The sequence below is a fragment of the Brachyistius frenatus genome, unplaced genomic scaffold, assembly GCF_029030835.1.
Source record: "Brachyistius frenatus isolate BFR_SWC_R1_liver_20210118 unplaced genomic scaffold, ASM2903083v1 Contig_69, whole genome shotgun sequence".
Classification (NCBI taxonomy): domain Eukaryota; kingdom Metazoa; phylum Chordata; class Actinopteri; family Embiotocidae; genus Brachyistius; species Brachyistius frenatus.
The window spans coordinates 1,965,989-1,984,089 of record NW_027210668.1 but is presented as its reverse complement, the minus strand read 5'-3'; the positions used below and the strand labels follow the sequence as shown (position 1 = coordinate 1,984,089).

At 40.6% G+C, this 18,101-nt stretch overlaps 1 protein-coding gene across 1 annotated transcript; it reads left to right on the top strand.

Moving 5' to 3' along the window:
- Nucleotides 1–775: 775 nt before the first annotated feature.
- LOC138626096 (uncharacterized) lies at nt 776–4,450 on the top strand. The gene is made up of 2 exons (XM_069707530.1): nt 776–853; nt 999–4,450. The coding sequence occupies exon 2, from the start codon at nt 1,203–1,205 to the stop codon at nt 1,668–1,670; it is 468 nt and encodes a 155-aa protein (XP_069563631.1). The 5' UTR covers nt 776–853; nt 999–1,202; the 3' UTR covers nt 1,671–4,450.
- Nucleotides 4,451–18,101: the final 13,651 nt, after the last annotated feature.

The following is an 18,101-nucleotide window of genomic DNA, read 5'->3' as shown; positions in this document are numbered from 1 at the left end:
CTGAATTACATCGCTGGTACCACGTGAAAACATATTAATACCTATTTGGATGCCTTTTAATCTTCAGTAATTACTTGCTTCTCTGTGACCTTGAAAAATGTGTCAAGTCTTTGACTTATGAATTGTAGTCAGAACTCCATTGAGTAATTACACAATTTTAGCAGTCAAGCGAGAGACGAGCGTGGTTTTCATGGTGAAAAGGTGATATTTTGGAGATACAAGGTTACCAGCTAACATTAATGATATTCCATCATAGCCCCTGAGGTGACCTTGCGCAGTCTAGTTAAAGGAAAAAAAGGAGAGAGATTGGAGGTTTTTTTTTTACATTAAAATAATATGAGTTACAGCAGCAGTAAAAAAATGATGTGATGGTCACGACGAATGCGCTGGACATATATTGTGTGCATGTCCAACCAAACCGGGGATGACAGGTAATCAATGGTAATCAAATGTTACGTAATAAATGCTGCACTGATAACAGTTCAGGCCTCAATGTCAGACAGCGTCAATTTGACTCTGCGGACCGTGAACAACGCAGTACCTCAGGGGACATCTCAGATTCCTCACCACACTAAATAATGAATTAATATTACTGAATGAGACCGCTCAACAGTAAACCTCACCCCCCCCCCCACCCACCCGTCCTTCCTGAAAACACTTTGCCAAGGGAGCCAATCACACGCTCCCATCCTGTCGACCACATCTCCCAGGCCCCTCCTCCTCCCCTCTCTTGAATATATAGTCTATGAATATCGGCATCAGAAAACACTCGCACACCACGCTGCTGCAAGCAGCTCAGGAGACGGAGCTGCGCTGAAACCTTTCACCCATTGATGGACACTGGAAATAAAAGGTGAGAGTTTTTTTGTCTTTCATCATTTTCTTTTAACCCTTTTCCAGAATGTTTGCCCAGTAGTTGTGTTTTCTTCTCTTTCTATCCCTATTTCTCTTCCATCTCCTGCTGTCTATTTTAAGCTTTTCTCTCTCCATCTCTCCAGTTCTAGGCACATGCTGGCGGCAAGTACTGAGAGCAACAACAACAGCAGCAACCTCACTGGCATTGACAGCACTACGAGCAGCTTTAGAGAAACCCCCTGTAGCGCCGCAAGCGCCAGCAGCAATCATCGGATACACGCTGGTAGGACCGGCGCCGCCGACGGGCCGCCTCTCTCATTTCGTTACCAAGGGACGGTGGCTCCGAGATGGGCTGCTCCTCGGGCCGGCAGCCCCCTGCTACGGTCCTTCACCCAGACCTGGATTGCGGCAATGGCAGCGAGTCCAACACCTTACCCCAGGACTCTGAAAACCAGAACCAGGGTTTGAATGGCTGCGGAGGGGACGGGGAGGGAAGTATGGGAAGGGGCCAGGCCAAACCTCCGGAGTCTCTCCCCACGCTGGAGAGACTCGCCCAGGCCACAGGCGGGACAGAGAAGTCCTGGTACCGCTGCGTGTTCCCGTTCGGCGTGATATCCCTCGTGATCGGCATGGCGGGCACCGGGGTGACGTTCACCTTCAACACGCTGCTCCAGACCAAAGTAGTGTCAGTGGCACTGCTGTGTGTTGGCGTGTTGATGCTGCTCGTGGCAGCTGTTTGCTGGAGGGCCCACAGACTGAGGAAGAGGAAAAAGAAGGAAGGTGGATTCTTCACTGCCGATCAGGGCACTTTGTGATCGAGGGTGGACTTGTGGTCAGATCCTTTCTAATCCCTACAAAGCACTTTGAGTTGGAGTCTTTGAATGAGAAGCCAGAGTTGTACAACCATTGATGGTTTTCCTCTCTACGCTAGAACCGAGTGACGAAGAGTTCGGACAATGCCAGTAGATTTGTTGTGTCAGGTAAACTTCATAACAGCTCTGACAGATATGTATTCAGACAACACCACTTTAGCAAAGGCACATCCGCCATCCGGAGCAGACACAGGGTAAAGTATGAGTCACACTACAACCTCCCCCTCCTTCCCTGCTCCCTCCTAATATGGATTTACCTGTAGATCCAGGGGGAGCGCAGAGCTGAGAGCAAATTATAGACCGTCTCTCCAAGGCTGTCCTCTTTGTGTCAGGGAAATGCATGATAGATAGGCGCCTCAAGAATAAGTGTCCCTGTGTGGAACAAGAGAGTTAGCTATGAAATCAATAGGCCTGTAAGGAACATCTTGATTGACCAGATCCAGACATTTGTGTTTGAGCATGCCCGTTTAAAACGTGCAATTAGTTTACAAAGGAACACGAGTTTTTACCTGCCGAGGGAACTGTAATGAAAGAGAAGGTCGTGATTTGAACTGTGCTGACTCGCAGAGGTACATGGTTTCCTCTCACTTCAAAAGCATATGTGATTAGTTTCCAACTGCTCCAGTGCGGCTGCTCATTAGGTAAAAGCACCGTCTTGCAGTGAGGGTTTTTATCTGAAAAGGAATCCGGCAAAATCATGCAGAACAAACTCAAATAGTAAGTTTACATAGGTTGAACAATTACACACCTGCCTGTCCTTCTTATTTCCGTCTGCAATACAATGCAGTGTTATCAGGCCCAATCGTCAACACTTTCCCTTCCTGCCACCAGTGTTTTGTGGTGGGTAACTGCACTCCAGCTGTGTCGGATCAATAGAAATCACCACTCCGTCAAGTATTAATCTTTTGGAAGTAATGGGCTGCAATTTTAGTCCCCACTGATGAAATAGTTTTCCCAAGCACTCTTGGACTCGCCACAGATGATTTGTACACTGTACGAGAAAGGAAAAACGTTACAGACCAGCGAAGACAAAGCTATTAAGGACAACATCCTTGACGACCATATTCCTCGGATCCGCGCCTCCCGCTGCTGAACCAAACAAAGGCGATGCCGTCGGACGTTTTGGTGTGAACAGTGAAGGAAAATCAATACTTTCCTTCTTCGTTCCCTCCATTCTTCATCTCTCTGAGGGAGGACTTTACACTGTTTGTATACTCTACTGGATGTGAGAAATAGACATTAAGTTAACTCTCCCCTCGGTACTGGCTTCAGCAGGTTTAACATGACGGTCCTCATTGATTAGCTTCATAAAGTGTTGGGTATTGTGAAAACCTGTCTCGATGAACTTGTCCTGAATATTGTTCTTTCTTAAACACTGTATACTACAAATACATGGCGTCCCGACGGGCTCTTAAAATTCGAGAAAAATCCCCTTCCCTCTTAGTTGTGGAGACAACACGTAGCAGTAAGTTAACCACAATAGCTATTGTAATCGTATACGGTCCTCAGCAGCAGGTGATGTGGTTTTAGGGAAGACCCAGCAGCTTCGTGTCAGCTGTAGCAATGTTATTGTGTTTCATTGATGATATTTGATTATAATGTTTACTGGGCATCACGTGTGGTCCAAACTTTCTGTATGGAGTTACTACAGTTATCACCTGGAGCAGCAGCTGTAGGCATGTCTGTGTGTGCGCACAGCAAAGCTACACTTAATCTTCTTATCCTCGACTCCCCGTATCCTCCGTGTCGATTATCCATTTTCACAGGCATCTTTTGCTTCTAAAATCAGAGATAATCTCTGAGAAAATCCCTCCGCAGTGTTGATGTGTTCATATGTGCACACGTATTTGTTCTGAAAAACGTAGTATTCTTCAAAATGACATATCATAAATACTGTAGGTACTGTGCCAAATCAAAAGCGTAGCCACATTTCTGAATGTACCTCCAACAGGAGTGTCTTATTGACGTCCTTGTACAGAGTGTAAAGAGTATTTCTGTATCTTCTATTTTGAGTAGACAGAGACTTCGACATACAGTACAGTATCTCTCTATTTGAGGCACTTGCCTAAACTGCTGTTTTGATTTCTGTTTCAACAGGTGTCTGGTTGTAATGATTTGAAGTGTGTTTCTGTGAGTGTAAATCCTGATTGTTTCATTCCAAAATGAGACATCTGTCATTTAAATTAATCGTCACAGACGACGTACAAATTTCCATTAAAGTGAAGCACATAATTAGTTACAATTATAAGTTATTTTTTAAGGACAGAAAGATGTTTTGTTTTCTAACACAGTGGTTTTGGAATGAAACTATTCAGTTGCTTAAGTGGTTGTGGTCAATTTGCTTTGAGTTTACTGGCATGGTCAAGCTTTTCTCTGAGTGCCTTTTACTTGCTACGTCGATATTTCTACGTACGGTGTAGTTAATGTACGCTGTGCAGGCCTTCCGGTGCCAATAACGGGAGTAGCCCAAAAGAGAGGCAGGAATATTACAGTTTAATTTCAGTCCAGTTCAGTCCGTCTGAGTGCAGCGTGTGCATAAAGTTACCTTAAGTCACACTTTGATACGGTTTCTTTTGTAAAAATCGCCAGAAATACCAAATATATTTATCCAGAAGTTTATTTTTTGTGTCTTTGAAATGTGTGTAAAAATTGTACATTGTTCTCGTTTACTGTTCAGCTTCTGAAGCACTGGATTAAAATGCAAAAGTCGATTTTGGAAACTAGCTCCGTGGTCCTCATTTCTTTTCATCTTGCTCGGAAATTGCTGTAGAATTGCCATTTAGTGTCATTAGTGAAGTCGTTGACGCTGAGCGTCTGGAGAGTGATCAGCAGTAGTCCTGGATGTCTTCCTCACTGACCTTTGTGCTCATTCGGTAGTGCACATTTTGGGCCACAGCTGGTGCCCTCATCTTTTAAATACAGCACTACTGCTGACTTCAGCCAAACACTTATGTTAACCGGTGCACAAAATTGTTGACGGTGAGCAGAAAGGAATTTTTTTTTGTTGTATTTTGCAAATCACCGCTGTGGAACAAAGATAACAAATCTAAAGTGACAGGCTTCGATCAGTTCACCATGCAGCATAATTTACATTTTGTAAAAACTAACAATGGAAAATACAAACTTTCCATCCATTATTATGTCATATGGTTCTGTACAGTCGATTTGTGACATTCATTTAGAAATTTTGATACAGGTTTAAAAATGTGAACTTTTAACCTATTGATGGCGCTAGATGAAAAGTAAGGCAATCCCCTCTTGACTGTTTAGAAAATTGTTCTGAGACTCAAGAACTAAAAAAATGAGGCCAATGCCAAAGTGTCTTCAAGTGCTACACTGAGGGCCACTAGGGGCTGGCTCCAAAAAAACCTCAGGCACTAATAGACTTCCATCAACTTCTCTCGGGAAATACGAATCCCCAAATTTTTTCCACGTCATTATGGTGTCATTTTCTTAATTCACTCCTTCTTATCAGTGTGCTGATGGTCCTTCCGGAAATAATTCATAGATATTAGGCATTAAAGAGAGGTATGTTTGGGGGGTGCAGTCAGGTCACTGGTATTGTACGGCGTGTCTTAGTCAGATCTACCGCTGGCTCCTCTCCAGCTCCGTCCTTGTGTCCAAATATGGTGATAACAATGACAGTGATGGCAAAATGCCAGACTCAGGGTTTTAGAACAGCAGTTTAAAAAACAGTGGGTGATGTCACGGTGGGTTGTCGCTTGGGATCACCAAAATGATTTCAGCTCAACGTGTGTGTTTGCACCATATTCTATGGAAATCCAAATAGGAAGTGTTCAACCTTTGGGGACTCAAAATGTCGGTACTAAATTTCATAGTCATCAAGTCATGTTGTCAGCATGGCAAAAATATGTACTCAAAGTTATGGGAAGAGTATGATAAGATTAAAAAAAAAAAAAAAAAATGCAAAGGCTGGACTTGAAAATGCTGTTTGTATCAGGTGTGAAGTTTAATGCCATGTTTTTGAGTTGAATTCCTGAACATGAAACATAAATTACAGGGCATCAGTTTTCATAGTAAGAGATCCTACCTTTGCTGGTTTATAGAATCTATTGTTCTCTGGAATGCCTTCAAGATAAAAAAATAAAAAAATAAATAAATTGACATGACATAAAATCAGACGTATCAATAACAGAAAAATCACATGCCAGGAACAACACAGAATTGGGTGTTGAGCCAGAAGTTCACTGAGAACTAGACAGAAATTTGACAAAGGTTCATGACGCCTCAGGATCTTTGCAGATGAGGCAGCAACAGAGTGTATGCAACATAATTTAGGCAAAAGCACACGCTAAGTAAAATATTGTCAGAGAGTGAGATTAACATCGATCTCAGGACCTTCATAGATCTAAAGACATTCAATGAGGTTGTCGCGTACCACCAGAAAATAAATTGTCTTTGTTGCCACTCAGGTATACGATTCATCTCTTACTTTTATTTCCAATGCTGCATCACATCTGCATGTCCCACGTAAGTTCTCATTAGTTTGCTCCACTTATTAGTCATGCCAGTCATCCAAAACGCTCAGCGGCAGCACTATCGATTTTCACGCCCGTCGACGTCCTTTGTGAGCGCAGCTGTTTTCTATGAATATGCAAATGAGCACCCGTCCTGAATGCGCCCACGCTTTCTTCGCCTCCTCCTCCTCTTCCCATCCACCCATCTATAAGGGATTGTGTCATTCTCCCTCCCTCTCCCTCTCCCCTTGGACGGAGCTAAAAATAGCCCGAGCTGATATGGAAAGCAATGGAAGCAAGCAGCAAGAGGAGTGGGTCGCTGGTGGAGAGAAGAATGTATGAGTGGGGAACACGGTTCAACAGACAGTACATGGACGCAGAACATTTTTAGAGCAAGTCAAGATACAAGTGGTTATTGTTAGAGAATCCACATCAAAGGTATGTTCAGGAAATTACTCACTGTGACTACATGTCCATTTCTACTGACTTTGAGTTGTAATTAATACCTCCAATATTTGTATGTGCACGGAAAGCAGATGTACTCAATACTTTTATATTAACGCTCGAATCCTTCCTAGCCTGGCATGGTATTATACCCTGTGTAATTGAGTCATCTTTATCCATTAAGCTTGCAACTCCTCGGTACAATGGTGATGAGAAAATTCGTTTTTCTACTCTTTTTGTTCCATCTAGGAACCAGATAAGTTTCAAGCAGCAGCAAAGGAAGAAAAATGACAAAGCAATTCAGAGCATGAAAAGCATTCAAAGTACGTCCAGTGGACCTGAGAGAAATTAGGCTAATGAGGGCCGAATTTTCAGTTTGGGAAGCCATTAGATATCACAAGCAAGCACGCTTGGAAAATTTTGGCATTCTGCTGCTTTGTATACCACTGGAGTAAAAGAAATGTGTACCACAACCTAAAAAGTTGATGTATGCTGTAAAAGTCCAGGATCAGAACTGCTTCAGCTGATAAAACAGAAAGGCAGGAAAAAAAAAAAACCTCAAATCTTTAGTTTTAATGCAGTTTAGATGGGGGAGAGTGTAACCTGGGTAGTTTTCTGAAGCTACAGTTAAAAGATGCCTCCTAAAGGCATCGTTTATTAAAGTTTTTGCGAGACACTACAATTTACTGATGTTCCCTTAACTATCAGTAGATTTAGACTTTATTAATCCCACAGTGGGGAAATGTAGTTGTCACAGCAGCATAGAAACACAAAAAGGTGCACACAATAAGAACAAATTTACAAATACGTACACATAAAATAAGAGAGATAAAAAGAATAAGAGCAATGAATAAATACACACACACACACAAACTACATACACAAAAACAAATAAAATAACAATAGGGCTTCCGCACCTTCAGTGCTCGGGCCCTAATAAAATAAATCAATACAGCTTGGGGTGAATGGAAAGTGTCGGGTGCTATGAAATGAAATGAAATTAAATGCAGTGCAATGTTATTTTAGGGTGTTGTTGAATAGGTGTGCTAATATAATGTGTTTCAAGGTTTAAACTGAGTGCATCTTTATGGATGGTGAAGGCTACACATGGTAAATGCTGTGACTCACTGACGCTGGTGAGATGTATTCCTCCCTAAACAAAGAAAAATGTAGGCATTTTACAATGAAAATGTGTTAGAGTGGGTCCAGTGTAGGTATCGAAATTTGGTACCAAATGGCAAGTAATTTTTTTTGATACTAGAAAGGACCAAAACAATTCGGTTGGTGTCTTAAAACCATCAAAGTTGACCTTACGCGGCGGTTGAAAAACAGCCTGTGCATTTATGGATTAATGGTAGAACAAGTGACTCATTGTATGAAAAAGGTTTGGCTCATAGTGACAAATCAACAGAAATGCACCTTTGCAGTTCCCCTCAGCTCTACTATGTATGTTGTCATTTTTTTTTTTTTGATGTACAAACAAGGTGCATTTTGTAAATGTGACCGCTTTAGAGATGTTGCAACTTCGAGCTAAATTTAGCTAATTTCTTCTTTTGAACTCCTTATGCATAGCTAGGCTAAACACATACTTGAACACGTGAGATTGATCATGACAACAGTAACTTTCTGTTCTGAGAAAAAGACAGTATGCACATTTTCTAAAACATGAATTGTCCTTCGATAATAATATTTGTTACGATTCACAAACTAAAGTAGGGTTATAGAAGTACGTAACAGATTACAGCATTAAAAGTAGATACATTAAAAGTATTAATGACTGAAAGAGAGCTTCTCCCTGTTTGTTCAGTCACGTTTACTCAAGTAAGTCCGCTACTTAAACATGATTTCCACCTGCATTTGAGCAAACCACTAAAGAGAAGCTTCAGTAAATTACCTCTAATCACCTTTAAATATCACTCTCCGTGCTTCCGTGCTGATTGCTTCTCTCTGCTCCTCGTCCCACACCCATCTCCGAGCTTCCGCTTATAATTTTCTCTACTGTGGTTATAGCCGGCATCACGGACAAATCGCCTCATTAACATGTTCTGTTAATTAGCCTGCCACCAATTCCTTCTGCTTAGTTGCCACTCGTCGTCCAGTGTCAAAGGTTGTTAATTATCACAGTGTGAAGTCGCCTCACATGTTCAGATCTGTCAGCGCCATTTCCATCACAGCCTTCTGCTTTTTCTTCTAAATTCGTTTCAGTTGCACATTCAATTTATTTTTTAACAGGACATGAAAATCTCAGGTGTTGTTATTAAAAGGTGAGCACTGCCTCTTATTTTCAAAACAAATAAATGGAAAAGAAATTATAATTACACACATATAAGCCTAACGGCACCGTTTGGCATCAGCTCAACACTAAATGAGGAGGCAGGAGGTTTGCGTGTGTATGAAGTATTTATATAGCTGTGAATGGCTACATTATACAGTGTGTCCTCAGCTCGGTCTTCAGCTATTTCTCAGACTTGTGTGTGAAGCATGCAAAACTGTAGAAGAAATAGAAAACTGACGAGAGAAACTAAAATTCATGTGCACATTTAAACCACATTTTCTATGCAAGTAGAAGCAAGAGCAAAAGAGACATGAGGTTTCCGGTATTGTAAAAAGTCAGATTGTGCAGATAAAACACTGGAAAAGGGGAAAACATGGGACTTTTAAAACAGCAGGCAGCTTTAGGGTGAGTAGCAGTTAAAACAGATGCACTTTTCCATTGGGTGTGAGACACCATCTTATTCTAACAGCTTTAGAAAAGCAACCAGAAACACATATTTGCAAAGAGTTCTTGATAACACTGTTGTGGCAAGAAATGTTTTAAATGAAATGCAACATACACTCACCGGCCACTTTATTAGGTACACCTTGCTAGTGCCGGGCCGGACCCCCTCTTCCCTTCAGAACTGCCTTCATTCTTCGTGGCACAGATTCAACAAGGTTGTGGAAACATTCCTCAGAGGTTTTGGTCCATATTAACATGATAGCATCACGCAGTTGCTGCAGATTTGTCGGCTTCACATCCACGATGCGAATCTCCCGTTCCACCTCGTCCCGAAGGTCCTACCGGATTGAGATCTGGTGACTGTGGAGGCCGTCGGAGTTCAGTGAACTCACTGTCATGTTCAAGAAACCAGTTTGAGATGATTTGAGCTTTGTGACATGATCATAAAGGGACGGACGTGGTCAGCAACAATACTCAGGTAGGCTCTGGCGTTTAGACGATGTTCAATTGGTACTAAGGGGCCCAAAGTGTGCCAAGAAAATATCCCCACACCATTACACCACCACCACCAGCCTGAACCGTTGATACAAGGCAGGATGGATCCATGCTTTCAGTTTGTTGTTGTTAGCTGACAGGAGGCACCTGGTGGTCTTCTGCCGCTGGAGCTCATCTGCTTCAAGGTTCCACATGTTGTGCGTTCAGAGATGGTCTTCTGCATACCTCGGTTGTCACGAATGGTTATTTGAGTTACTGTTGCCTTTCTATCATCTCGAACCAGTCTGGCCGTTCTCCTCTGACCTCTGACCTCTGGCATCAACAAGGCATTTTCTCCCAGATAACTGCCGCTCACTGGATATTTTCCCTTTTTCGGACCGTTCTCTGAAAACCCTAGAGATGGTTGTGTGTGAAAATCCCAGTAGATCAGCAGTTTGTGAGATACTCAGACCAGCCCGTCTGGCACCAACAACCGTGCCACGTTCAAAGTCACTTAAATTCCCTTTCTTCCCCGTTCTGATGCTCGGTTTGAACTTCAGCAGGTCGTCTTGACCATGTCTACATGCTTAAATGCATTGAGTTGCTGCCACGTGATTGGCAGATTAGATATTTGTGTTAACGAGCAGTTGAACAGGTGTACCTAATAAAGTGGCCGGTGAGTGTGTTGCACACCAGCCTCTTGGTCAATAAATCATCTCATGGATTTCATCCTCATTAGTCTGGCTTCATGCATGATAACTACTGAACAGTGACACAACAGACTTGGGTAGTACGACGGTTGAAATGAATCTGTTGTCATGGCTTCTTCTGCTCTAAGTTTATCATTTTCCACACCCGGCTCATTTACGCCTGACATTAATATGACATATTTATCCACATATTTTGTATTACCTGCATAAGGAAATTAACATAATTATAGGAGGGTAAATATGCACGTATCTGATGTACAATTTGGGCAGAATGGACATAACAAAACACGTATTAATAGGGAGAGGGAGGGCACGCTAAATAATTTCCTCAATGTTGCTGAACATAGAAACATAAGGTTCTCCCAGATAAAAAAAAAAATGACTCCATTGATTTATGTTATGGCCCGCAGCTTTATTTACACTTGAAGGTCAGTGACTGAAATGTCAGGATTCAGATAATGTACTCTAAGACGGATCCCATATTAATATCAGGTGTAAATGGGTTCAGCCTGCAGGTCTCGTGTCTGCAGACCGACCACTCAGTAAGTGTAACCCAGGTTGTTGTTTTTTTAAGCTACAATTAACAGATGTCATGCAAGTTATTGCTATACACTACAATTTACTGATGTTACATTGAAACCTAAAAAAAACCTCAACATGAGGCACCGAAATGTACTTTTCCTAAATGCCTCACAGGCTATCAGAGAGACCAACGTGTAAGTGTCAAAAACTGCAGTTCCTCAAATGGCCACTTAAAGCTCACTCCAAAAACGAGTAAATCCTCATAGACCCGCATGTTAAAATGTCTAATTTACAGCAGAAATAAACAAGTTTGCAACCTGATACAAAAACTGTTTTGGGTTCTATAGCTAATTTACCCATTCATGACAACAGCAGGGGGTGGAATTTATTTGTAATACCTCATCAGTTTTGTAAATTGTATCATGGCTTAAAGTTATTCATATCTAAGGGCAGTACCGAATTGAGAAACAGGTGGGAGTGATGACAGTTGACTAGCTGCCTGCAGATTTCAGCAACCGGGGTTCATTGTTTCCACTTCAACTCACTCATGCCCGGTACCACCTCTTTACCCGTTTTTGGATTAGCCGGGAGCAATGCTGAACCACAACTGAGTTTCAAAACCAATCTTCTGGACACCTATTTGTGACATCGTGAAGGCTACGTCCATATTCGTACATAGCCTATGTTCACGCCTTGAGTTCATACTTACCCTCACCATGACACTTTCATGTCTGAGTCACCATTTGCGCTGACATGTCGTTGCAGCTGCAGTGCTAACTGTCAAAGTTGTAAAGTCAGTCACTCCACACGACGCCGAGCCGGAAAGCAAGACACCTCTACCATCAGCTCCTTTCACATCATCCGCTCTCATTAATCCAGAGCAACCGCTGTGCTCCAAGGGCTACCTTCCACTCCACTATTGTTAATGACTTTTCCCTGAACCCAGTGTCTCCTCACGCCATCCTTCACTTCAGCTAGTGGTTTGCGACATTTCCTAGAATACTTTAGTTATTCAAAGCTCATAATAGGTATGTAATACGCCCTCATACCCAAGATGCTAACATAGAAAAAAAATCTCATGAATAGTTCAGAGCGGTTTGGAGCCGGTAGTGTCCATATTTGGGCGAGCTGGGGGGGAGCGAGCGGTGAATCTGACTCAATCTGATTGGAAACTCTGCAATATTACGTCCCACCCCCCCATAGCTGCAACCTGACAGCACCACAGGCCTGTCAATCAAACAGACACGCCCCCAGAAACACAGCTTTTTGAAGCTTATTTTCTAGTTAATGATGGGATTATTTTCAGATGGACAGCAAAAAAACTATTAAGAACAAGTGACTTTAGCTAACAACACTGAAATAACTCGTGGAAAAATATTTACTGACTTAGAATTTTTAGAGACTATTTGAATGGCAGTCTATGGAGCCGGAAGCTTTGTGTAGCCGACCTCTAGTGGCACTCGGTGGTATCGCAATTTAAGGCACTTCTGCATCGGCCTCATTTTTCAGAGCTGGAGGCTACATCCACTTTTATATACAGTCAATGGTGCTGAGTCTATTTTTTTTTTTTTTTTGCTTAAATGGAAGTTATCAATATATTGATATGGATGATTATGAAAGTAAATCATATGGATTGTATTAACCTGCTTGCACAGATGACCCACACAGCCGTGTTGTAGGGGAGAACAGTCTAATTTTTTTTATCCCTGTGATCCTCCTACTGTGACATTTCACAATGTCTTCTGTGAAAACCTATAAACGTGATCTTTTTCTATCTTTCTATCTCTGTATTTTCTTTTTTTTCTCCGTGGCAGGAAAATAACACATTTCATTTTAATTAGTAAGCACTTGTTTATTTGTGATGTCATTAAGCTAAATAATGGATGCCCCCTGTCGTCCGAGGCACTGCAGAAACGGCTGCCTGGACCATTTATTATGAATAATCAAAACCACAATGAAGGTCACTAATGACAGACAGCACAACAGATGTTTCGCCTGTGTTTCTGTTGCTTCCTGATTTCTCCGGCGCCTTGCGATGGTTTTTTCCCATACATTCTTCTTCCCTTTAATCTTCTTGTGGTATCGTGTATCATGAGCTCGCCAAGTGAATTTGTCCTGTTGAATCAGCAGTGACTGACAGCAGAACAAATGAGATTTCTTATCTGTTCTTTTAATCTTCACCAATCTGTGTGTTACATTTGTGCAGGAAAAGCTAATAAAAGGCTGACCATGCCCTGTGAGCTCGGCCACATCTGACTCACTAATCAATGAACATTCCACCATTCACACACACACACACACTCATGGGACCATTAAATTGCAGACGCAGACACACACTCCCTCACACACCGGACATTTCAATTACAGGGCGGCTTTGCCTTGTCACCACCTACAATTGGTGCTATATCTTCTCTGGCTGGAGCCCGCCAACGCAGGGCAGATGGCGAAACAGCTGTATACTACCATATGTAGGGACTGGAAGCAACGGCATTATGTAATGTAGTGTCAGTGTTTACATTGGCTTTTGAACTAATAGGCTACTAATTTTGTACCTGACAATTTGCCCCAGTGCGTCATTACATGTATAACGAGGAGCCCAACGAAGAGTGAAAGGCAATGCAGTGGTCAATAAATGATCTGTTTGTGTGAAAGAAAAGTGACTAATAAATATTTCTGTGAGAAATTTAAATCTTTACTCTGAGATAAAAAATTTAAAAAAATGTTGCACATAAGGGAGTTTAAAATGTTGTGAAATTTTAAAAACTGCAATAGATGCATGAGTGGTGCACAGGTAATTATAAATTCCACCTACATTCACATACAAACTTAAGCGCGTCTTGACATCTGGCGCATTTAATGCTTTTAGAGTGACTTACAAAGAATATAAATGTTCCAACGTATTTTTTTTCATATCTGGCCACGAGGGGGCAGCGCATGATGTAAAATAATCGCGACATCAAGTTATTAACGGGTATCACGTTAGCAGAAAGTTGCCCATGTAAACTTTCGGCTGAGCGACATTGGCATTATTTGAATAATTATTTCTGTCTATCTGATAAATACTAGTCCATCATTTACTCTCTATTATGCTCTATTTGGGTCTCCACCGACGACAGATGAAAATATCTGCCTTTTCTGCTGCTAAATGCTCCACTATGTTCACCAAGTGGCTGCTGGTTGCACACAGCAGAATTTGTCAGACCATTGAGTTAGTAAGAGCCGCATACTGCGACGGTGCAAACAATACAGATGAGTCAACCAAAACAGTAAAGTTGCGAACCAGAAAACCAAAACAGTGAGGTGCTACAAACCGACATAAAGCTGAGGGGAATTGTGGAGTCAGTTTTTCATTTGTTTTTATTCGCGAGCCCTTTCACATTACACATAGCCATGTAAAATTATTGATTCGTGCAACTTATGAGGGTTCATTATTTGCTTCTGTTGTGTTTGGAAACCAAAAATCAGTACTATTGTATTGTATTGTGTACTGTTGTGTATTGTGTACTATTAAATGCGTACTGTGAAGGGAGTACAACGGAATTAACAATCCAAGTAGCATTACCGAATGATGTGAAAAACATGAATTCATTTGTTTCCTGCATCAAAACAGAAACATTTCTGGAATATATTTTAGCATTTGAAAATTCATCTCTTTGCTAAGAAAGTTTTCTTTTATTTTCAAATGACAAAGTTCACCTAAACAAAGACAGATGAAGTTGACTTTTTTTTTAACTGCGACTGCAGACAGAAATGTTTCATTAGAGTTGGCTTTCATAACATCGACTCCTTTAAACAAGTTAAGATTATGATTGAAGTGCTAATTAAGGAATGCCAAATAATGAAAGTAAGAAAAACACAAACAGCACAAAAGTAAAGTAGGCCATTTTTTCGTAATGCTCATTTTTAAGGCGTTTTAAGGAGAACTTCATGTTATCTGTTGTGAATAATTTTTTGCTCTTCAGGGTTTTTTAATGGGCATAGAAAATACATCCTTCTTCTGTTCTGTGTCAAAAAGGGAAGCATTTTTCAAAAAGTCAATGGTGCCTAACTCCTAACCACCATAATCACTTAATAATTGATACTTTCCTGATAGCTGTCTTAAAGTTGAATGCTCACATGGCAGCTTTTCATCACTCTGTTTTATGTGGCACTGAACACGATCCACTTTACTTGTCACGGGCACTGCAGTGTGTAAAAAATGTGTGGTCTATTCTGTTGCAAGAAAATTTTTGCAAAGCAAGAACATGTGAGGAGAATGGAAAAACCCAGCTCCATCTGCTGTTATTTAAAACTTGTCTTTTTTGGAACAGAAGATCACACAGTCATCAAATCTGTCATTGTCAGTTTGAGTTAGCCTGCTTATTAAGCCAATTACCGATTTTCTTTTTTGAACAGCAAGATGTTCTTGTTCCACAGGATGCAATTTGTCTTTCTTGTTTTTTGTAAGATGTTTTATAGTTCCCCCGAGCACGATCTCCCCCGCACACTTTGTGATCCCTTTTCTCTCGTGAATTTGTAAGAAGATAAATGAGACCTAAAACTTCACAACAGGTATGTGTGCAAATTGAGTCATTTTTTTATCAAGTGAAACACTTCACAGTTGACAAGTTCTGTTGTTTTTTTTTTCATTCATTATATCTTCACCCTGAATCACTGATCACAAAAACCTTTCAAAGGGTGAAATTTCATTGCAAAGCAAATTTGAATAGGGTTTTGTGATTCGTTGAATCTCTAAAGCCGTGCCAATTTTTTAACATAAAGTTCAACTTTGTGGTTTATTGACAGCGTTAACCTTTGACTTAACAGAGTAGATTTAAGATATTGTGACTTATTAGCTGTGTTGTTTGAGCCACATGTACCCTCTTCGGTAAAAAAAAAAAAAAACTACTCCGGACAGTCAGAGACACAAATCAACGGTGCTTTACGGCTTTTGAATAACCTGGTTGAACTGAGCTAATATTTAGCATGAAGTTATCAAACTTGTTAGTGTGGAGATCTCTTGTCTTCCTCTGATTAAACACTGGTTAAACGAGCAAAATTCATCATCACCTTATTATATAATAACCTACATGCTATTATTATTCTCTGTAACTTTCCAGCTGACCTGAAGCACATTTAATTTGTGTGAGAGAAGCTTGCTTAGCTGTGTGGTGAAGAGGGAAACAAAACATTCTCATGGCAGAAGATCTCCCTTGTTCTATGTTTTGACTATTTTGTTTACGGTGACAAATGTGTGACTGTATCTGTATGTGGGGTCGGACTCACCACGCAAACCCTGGGTGCATGAGCCTGTCCTTTCAGCTGAAATATGTTGACTCTGTAATTCTTTGATTTGTGATTGTTTAATATTCTTATTGCAACTCTTGACCGTTCTTATTGAGATTCTTCTATTATCTCGTTTTATTAAATTGACAAAAGACAGTTAATTGTATCATTGTTTATCTATTCATTTCTCAAAGGAAATACATCATTTCCGTGAAACATCACTAATGTAATTTATTTCTGTCATACCATTACCTTCCATTGCAAGCCCAAAGGGTTCACGGGGCCCTGGCATTGCAGTTGGTGATAAAAGAGCTGTCTTAATGAATTCACTCATTGCTGCCTATACGCTGTCTAAATCCTTTTAATCTGAAGGCAATAACAATTGCTGCATGAGCTTGCTGATTTTTCACCAGAGTAAATGTCTTACCCCTGATGAACTGTCAAAACTTTCATGGTGGAATAATTATCAATTTTATTTAATGGCATCCTTTAAATGGCCTCGCTGAAATCATCAAATTAGAAATGGATTAGCTTTCAGGTCCAACAAACACAGAAGTAATACAACTGTCATCAATTATAGTGCTGCTTGACATTTACCTGCTAATAATTTTGACAAATTATGAGGCTGCTGAGCCTTTTCATTAAAAACACATTTATGATAATTTATTAGTTAAACCTCCACTGAAATAACCCTCTATGTTGGAGATAGGCTAATTAATTTGATGATGTCAAACCAGCATAAATATATCAGTGTCATAGCACCAAACTCTACAGATTTGACTGATTCTAGTTGTTCAGTCTCTCATTTTAGAACTGAACAGCAACTGAAACATTTACTTTAAAACAGCATGTAAAATTACCATAATTTTGGTCTGTAAGTCAGCGAGAAGCAGTAGGACTCCACCATATGGGTTAACAGACTAAAATTGCCAATTCCTTTTTATTGTGAATTTAAATATTTTCAGTTACTCTGAGTTAAAAGATTTTATTCACCTCTTCCATGGGATTAAGTTTACAGAACTCCAAAAAATAAGTAAACAAACATTTTCTCACGTTAACTCAACTCAATATTTATTAGTCTTTTTTAGTCATTTTTCAATTACACATAAATCAAACACTTTCACCTTCTAATACTTAAAATCTTGTGACTAAAGACTTTACAGCAACGCATTGCCTCAATTACATTAAGTGCATCTAACTTAAAAGCTTGACCGCATGTCTTCTACACTGTCTTTTTTCCATCTCCAATGTAACAGGGCGCACTGGTAACAATGAAAACAAAAAAAAGCGGGGGACAGACAGCGGGGGACAGACAGCTGTCCATCTCCACTTACTCGGAGGTTCCGAAACAGATCTCGCATCCAGAGCGTCGTCCTCTTGGACAGATAAAAAAAGAGAAAAAAATTATGCTTAAATGGGTCACCAAGGTAAATTGACGGCCGCCCAGGTAAAGTCAATTTATGGGATACACCGGTATGATTTCATGCGTAGTACAGCCTGACAGTGCCCTCATGAACCAGTTTCTAATGTGGAAACAATACAGTGCAGTGGAAATGTACTTTAAAGTGTTGTTTATTTATTCCACAAAATAGCTCAATTTAATCAAAAACTATGAATTTGCTTAACATAAACGTAGGAAAATGTCACAGAAACTCAAAATACTTAAGTTGGTAGAATTTGTATTATTATTTAGAATATTAATTTAAGTTTTCACTACGTAATCCATTTAATTATTTTCAGCTTGCACTGGGGCATTTTGCAG